Source organism: Triticum aestivum, chromosome 5A (assembly GCF_018294505.1).
Source record: "Triticum aestivum cultivar Chinese Spring chromosome 5A, IWGSC CS RefSeq v2.1, whole genome shotgun sequence".
NCBI lineage: Eukaryota > Viridiplantae > Streptophyta > Magnoliopsida > Poales > Poaceae > Triticum > Triticum aestivum.
In genome coordinates, this window is record NC_057806.1 from 239809367 (window position 1) to 239816813 (window position 7447).

The 7447-nt window shown below is 47.9% G+C and overlaps 1 protein-coding gene across 1 annotated transcript; it reads left to right on the forward strand.

Moving 5' to 3' along the window:
* The first annotated feature begins 343 nt into the window (after positions 1-343).
* On the forward strand, positions 344-5135 carry LOC123102876 (probable alpha,alpha-trehalose-phosphate synthase [UDP-forming] 7). The gene is made up of 3 exons (XM_044524335.1): positions 344-2580; positions 3794-4067; positions 4442-5135. The coding sequence occupies exons 1-3, from the start codon at positions 569-571 to the stop codon at positions 4763-4765; spliced, it is 2610 nt and encodes an 869-aa protein (XP_044380270.1). The 5' UTR covers positions 344-568; the 3' UTR covers positions 4766-5135.
* Positions 5136-7447: the final 2312 nt, after the last annotated feature.

Genomic DNA, 7447 nt, shown 5'->3' on the forward strand with positions numbered 1-7447 from the left:
CAGAAATTCAAAGATGAAGATTTAATTCCAACGAGGCGTACGAGTTTAAGGTTTATTTCAGACTTCACTCTGTTTCAGCTTTTGTCCGCGTCAGGCGTGCCTCCTTCCTCCCGCAGCCCCCCAACCGGCTGGATGCTCGAGCCATTCGTTCCATCTTGGTTGGCCCCATGGCCCAGTGAGAGGTCTAGGCCTCCCTGGTAGGCATTCCCGCATGTGCGCAGCTGCTGGTGTAGGCCTTCCACGTCGCCTCGTGAACACCGTCCGTCCGATCAGTCTCTGCGCGGCCCAGATGGAACGGACTTGCCTCTCCTTTTGCGAATAAAATATCTGCCCCGTTTCAGAGCTGCGTGTCGCACGCACCTCCCCCGTGCCCTCCTCCCTGGGCTCTCCCCCCTCGTCACCTCCTGCACGCCGCATCTTCCGGCGCCGCTCCTAGTCGTAGGGCTCAGGCGGGGGAGGAGCATCGGGAGGATCGGGTCTGAGGCCAACTAGATTGGATTGGATCGATCCAGCTATTCGATCGAGGCGGAGAGGGCACGAACGAGCGGGCTTCGATCGTCTCGCCACCATGTTCTCGCGATCCTACACCAACCTGCTCGATCTCGCCAATGGGAATCTCTCGGCGCTCGACTACGGGGGCTCCAGCGGGGGTGGCGGCGGGCGGCCGCCGCGTCCGAGGCGGATGCAGAGGACGTTGACGACGCCGGGCACGCTGGCGGAGCTCGACGAGGAGCGCGCGGGGAGCGTAGCTTCGGACGTGCAGTCGTCGCTCGCCAACGACCGCATCATCGTTGTCGCCAATACGCTCCCCGTGCGCTGCGAGCGCCGACCTGACGGCCGCGGCTGGACATTCTGCTGGGACGAGGACTCGCTCCTGCTCCACCTCCGCGACGGCCTCCCCGAGGACATGGAGGTCCTCTACGTCGGCTCCCTCCGCGCCGACGTGCCAGCCGCCGAGCAGGAAGACGTCGCGCAGGCGCTCCTCGACAGGTTCCGCTGCGTCCCGGCCTTCCTCCCCAAGGACCTCTCCGACCGCTTCTACCACGGCTTCTGCAAGCAGACCCTCTGGCCGCTCTTCCACTACATGCTCCCCTTCACCTCCGATCATGGTGGCCGCTTCGACCGCTCCAACTGGGAGGCCTACGTCCTTGCCAACAAACTCTTCTCGCAGCGCGTCATCGAGGTCCTCAACCCCGAGGACGACTACATCTGGATCCACGATTACCACCTCCTGGCGCTCCCCTCTTTCCTGCGCCGCCGATTCAACCGCCTCCGCATCGGGTTCTTCCTGCACAGCCCCTTCCCATCATCGGAGCTCTACCGTAGCCTGCCCGTCCGTGACGAGATCCTCAAATCCTTGCTCAACTGTGATCTCATTGGCTTCCATACCTTTGATTACGCCCGCCATTTCCTCTCTTGCTGCAGCCGCATGCTCGGAATCGAGTACCAATCCAAGAGAGGCTACATTGGGCTCGATTACTTTGGCCGCACTGTGGGGATAAAGATCATGCCTGTTGGGATTAACATGATGCAGCTTAAATCGCAGCTCCAGCTTCCTGATCTGGAGTCGCGTGTTGCAGAGCTACGGAAGCAGTTTAACGGGAAGACTGTCTTGCTTGGTGTGGATGATCTGGACATATTCAAGGGGATTAACCTGAAGATTCTTGCGTTTGAGCATATGCTCAAGACACACCCAAAATGGCAGGGCCGAGCAGTGCTAGTGCAGATTGCAAACCCAAGGGGTGGTAGTGGTAAGGACGTGCAAGGATTAAAGGCTGAGATCGAGGAAAGTTGCACGAGGATTAATGAACAGTTTGGGCGGTCGGGGTATAGTCCCGTGGAGCTTGTTAATAGGACTTTGTCGAGTGTGGAAAGGATGGCATATTACACTGTGGCTGAGTGCGTCGTTGTTACTGCAGTGAGGGATGGGATGAACCTCACACCATATGAGTACATTGTGTGTAGACAGGGGATTCCTGGTTTGGATGGTGGTGATGCACCAAAGAGGAAGAGTATGCTAGTCGTGTCAGAATTCATAGGTTGCTCGCCATCATTGAGTGGAGCAATCCGGGTGAACCCTTGGAACATTGATACAACAGCAGAGGCAATGAACGAGTCCATTGCTTTGTCAGAGAATGAAAACCAATTGCGCCATGAGAAGCATTATCGATATGTCAGCACACATGATGTTGCCTATTGGTCTAAGAGCTATATTCATGATCTGGAGAGAAGCTGCAGGGACCATTTTAGGAGGAGGTGCTGGGGTATTGGACTTGGATTTGGATTTAGAGTGGTTGCTCTAGACCGCAACTTCAAAAAGCTTACTGTGGATTCTATTGTTGCTGATTACAAGAAGTCGAACAGCAGGGTTATACTTCTGGACTATGATGGAACTCTAGTACCACAAACTACGATCAATCGAACTCCAAATGAGACTGTTGTTAACATCATGAATGCTCTGTGTGCTGATAAGAAGAATGTTGTTTTCATTGTAAGTGGAAGAGGTAGGAGTAGCCTTGAGAAGTGGTTCAACTCTTGCCCTGAGCTTGGCATTGCGGCTGAACATGGTTACTTTATGAGGTATGCTCTCACTTAATTTTCTTGAATTTTCAATTACGATTATTACTTTTTTTAACATGTCTTGCATTGCCTTTGCGCCTTCTGATACTTTCACTGGTACTTGTTTCCGGCTTCAAGTATAAACAAATGCAAAATCAACTATATTTCAGACACTCAGAAAAAATATATGAAAAAATAGAGTTCTGTGTTTTATGTAAGTATTAACAATATTATGGCATATGACGTGGTGATCATAGAACGATCATTTGAACAACCATTTAATTTCTCAGATCTTATGTTGTGGGGTACAGGATCATACTTCCATTGGTTTTCTGGGGACAGCAGATATCAATACATCATTCCATGTAGACCCATTCCTTGGGTAAAAGTAACAACATGCATCATCAATTATAAATTTGAATGTTGGTTCTGAATGTATATCAGATATTGCCACATCAACATCATCCAGATCACCAGTAGGGGAGCCTACAAATACTAAGACCATGACTAATATATTGACTTTACTTAAATGAGGATGAAATTACAGTAGAAAAAAGCAGTATATGTTTGTGGACCAATTCAAGAGTTCACAAAATGAGAGGCTGTACCCTAGTAGTTCTCATGTTAGCCATGAGTCATGCATTGAAGCTGTAACTCCGTAAGTGCTTAAGAAAAGGGAAGGCTTCTTGTATAGAGCTGTGATTACCATGAAGTCTCTTGAATCTATTTGGTTGCACTTTGCACTTGTACTGTTAGGCATTTACCATGGATGGATTTTGTGCGGGAAACAGTGGGGGAGAAACCTACTGTCAATGGATCTACTGAGTACTTACCATTGCATGAACATTCATGTGTCAACCTCATCGGGCTAAACTTGGATAGGGAAACTTTCTTTCGGTTAGGGTGAAGTAAGACCAGTATGCATATGCAACTATACAACATGCTGATAAAAATTGGAAGATTTTTAGTACCATCAGTTGGTAGAAATTATTTCAGCAGCAACCATTAGGTGCAAGTCTCATAGCCCAGTCAAACAGTAATACCAGTGAATGTTGAACTATATAACAGCTGGGAGACAAGTGGAATCAGTTCTTCATCCTGCATATAATTAACACGTTCTTAATTTTCAGTTTGTGCCTTGTTTAATGTTATTCTCTTTGTATTCATGGGGTTAATTTGAATTGAAATATTCAGTTCTATGGCAAGTTTCACCTCAACAGCTATTCCTTGTCAGGCGAACCAGAGATGAGCAATGGCAAATAAATAACCAGTGCTCAGAGTTTGGATGGATGCAAATGGCTGAGCCAGTAATGAACCTGTATACAGAAGCTACTGATGGATCGTATATCGAAACCAAAGAGAGTGCTTTGGTCTGGCACCACCAAGATGCTGACCCTGGTTTTGGATCTGCACAAGCAAAAGAAATGTTAGATCATTTGGAGAGTGTTCTTGCCAATGAGCCAGTCTCTGTGAAGAGTGGCCAACACATTGTAGAGGTTAAACCTCAGGTACTACTTTTCTCCATACATCATACATCTAGTATTTTGTAGTCCCTCAGAAGCAAAATACTGAATCTAGTATTGTGGAGATGAGCAAGCCATTATTTGTCAGTAGATGCTGATTTTCAGCGCAATATTATCTACCGTGATTTCTAGGCCACAATAATATAGAATCTAATGTCTCATCTTTATGTGTTGTGATCCTCCACTTGTGATAGTGAATTTTGCATGCTAACTTGTGAGGGGCCTATATATATTGACAGTGAATAATATACTAGTTCATTAAACAAATCCTGGATTCTTTCTGGAAACTGATTTCTTGTCTGGCAACCATTTACTTGCTGCCTTCCCAGAGTTCATAAAATGCTTCTGTTGGATTGCAGAGTGTCAGCAAGGGATTTGTCGCGGAGAAGATCCTATCGATGCTGACAGAGAATAAAAGACAAGCAGATTTTGTCCTCTGCATAGGTGATGATCGATCAGATGAGGATATGTTTGAAGGAATAGCTGATATTATGAGGCGGAGCATTGTTGATCCCCAAACCTCGCTCTATGCCTGCACAGTCGGCCAGAAACCAAGCAAGGCCAAGTATTATTTGGACGATACTAATGATGTTTTGAACATGCTCGAGGCACTTGCAGATGTATCAGAGGAGGTTGGTTCACCAGAAGAATCGGAGATACTTTCTCCGTCCGAGGAGGCATGATGAAGTCGTGTCGAAGAGCATATCTCATAGTCCATTGCAACCAGCAATCTTCTGTCTAAATTGAAGCCAAGTTCAGCTAGCTGCAATGCAACTTTAGCAATATACAGATAGTCAGATCAATGTCAATAACCTAGTGTTGGTCTAGTTTTGGTCTCTTTTACCGTTTGCCTTCTCGTAATTTTGGAGTATTTTTCACATTCTGTCTAGATAGAGAAATGACCTGGAGGGGAAAAAAATCCATGGTGGGTGTCTTTTCTAGACTTCTTTTTCTGTTAGTAGCAGGTAGTGTATGTAAGCTTTGAGTGTTTCTGGAAGTTTATATACACTATAAGTCAAAATTAATAGATGAGCATTTGGGCCATTTTGCCTACTCCTACTTGCTCAAATATGCTAACGCTATGTTTGACCCATATTTTACTCCGTCCGTACCAAATTACTTGTCGCCAACAGACAAAAATTAGTACACAAAATTAATTTTACATTCAGACCCTCCAGATTTCAAAAAGTTCTTAGGCCGCACCCTCCGCCTCCCCCAGCTCTGCCTCCCCATAGCACGACGCCTCTGCCTCCCTACCGGGCTGCTGTGCTTCAGGCCGTGATCCAGCGTGACAGATCCAGGCGCCGGCGAGCAGGCAGGCCACGATCCAGTGCGATAGATCCACGTAGGCAGGCGCTGCTCTAGCGACCGCGCTCTTCTGCTGAGGAGGATGCATATCATGATCATGAGTTAAATCAAGAAGAGGATGCACATGTTGATGCAAATGAAGATCATGATCATGAGTTAAATCAAGAAGAGGAAGAGACATTTGTCAAAAAGAAGAAGAGGAAGATGCACATGTTGATGCAAATCAAGATCATGCAGGTAACTTGGGTACATAACCAGAGATTTTTTTCTTCGAAATGGCAGTTATCTTGCATTCATTAAGAAAAGAGTTGCTCACTTAATTGGGGAAAACGGAGCAAAAACCAGATTGCTAGTTAATTATGGAGAACCGGCCAGAAACCATCACAACCGCTGAGCGGCACACATAACATACCCCACACACATCACTCCAGAGAGGGTCTCGTCGAGATAGCACGCATGCGTCATCGTCATCACTCCTCCCCTAGATTTGTGAACTTGCTCCATGTGTTGCAGGTGTTGATCAGCCAATAAGAAGAGAACTGCCATATGATCATAGATTTGTGCTTACGTCGCTGGAAGCACTGACCAAAGATAGAGAAATTGAGAAAAAGGACAAAGAGCTTGTTGCTAACCTTTTTGAAAGGATCGATATAGTTCACTAGAGGGGGGGGGGGGTGAATAGGCAACTATCAATTTTTAGCTTTTCTTCACAAATTAGGTTTAGCAACAAATAAGTTGTCTAGATGTGCAACTAGGTGAACAACCTATATGATGCAAACAACCACAACAACAAGTGTAAGCAAATGATACAACACAATATAAACTTGCACAAAGTAAAGGGAAGAGATAACCACAAGTGGAGCCAGCGGAGACGAGGATGTGTTACCGAAGTTCCTTCCCTTTGAGGGAAGTATGTCTCCGTTGGAGCGGTGTGGAGGCACAATGCTCCCCAAGAAGCCAGTAGGGCCACCGTATTCTCCTCATGCCCTCACACAATGCGAGATGTCGTGATTCCACTAGTGGTGCCCTTGAAGGCGGCGACTGAACCTTTACAAATAAGGTTGGGGCAATCTCCACAACTTGATTGGAGGCTCCCAGCGATACCACGGAGCTTCACCATGGTGGAATATGGCTCCGAGGTGAACTCAACCGTCTAGGGTGCTCAAACACCCAAGAGTAACAAGATCCGCAAGGGATTAGTGGGGGGAATAAAATTTCTCTTGGTGGAAGTGTAGATCCGGGCCTTCTCACCAATCCCTAGAAAATCAACAAGTTTGATTGGCTAGGGAGAGAGATCGGGCGAAAATGAGCTTTGGAGCAACAATGGAGTGTTGGGTTCCGTAGCAATAATTCAAAAGTTTCCTACGGGTCACCAAAATCAATCTAGGAGATGCTAGCAATGAGAGAGAGGGAGTGCATCTTCATACCCTTGAAGATCGCTAAGTGGAAGCATTACAAGAACGTGGTTGGTGGAGTCGTACACGCAGAGATTCATATCGCGGTCGATTCCGATCTAAGCGCCGAACAATGGTGCCTCCGCGTTCAACACACGTGCAGCCCGGTGACGTCTCCCGCGCCTTGATCCAGCAAGGAGGAGGGAGAGGTTGGGGAAGACAACTCCAGCAGCAGCACGACGGTGTGGTTGTGGTGGAGCAGTGTGGTTCTCCAGTAGGGCTTCGCCAAGCACTATGAAAGACGAGGAGGTGGATAGATAGGGCTGCGCCGAGAGAGAGAGAGAGAGAGAGAGAGAGAGACTTTCATGTATGGCAGCCCCAAAAACCCCACTATATATAGGAGGAGGGGAGGGGGAGGCAGCCTTAAATGGGATGGTGGGGGCGGCCAAGAGGGGGAGAGAGGGGGGCGCGCCCTAGGGTGGGCGGAGGCAGCCTTAAATGGGATGGTGGGGGCAGCCAAGAGGGGGAGAGAGGGGGGCGCGCCCTAGGGTGGGCCTGTAACACCCACGATGCGGCTATATCTCCCACGTGTCGGAGCACGACTTAGAGGCATAACCGCATAGTAGGCATGTCGCGAGAGGGGTAATCTTTACACATCCCATG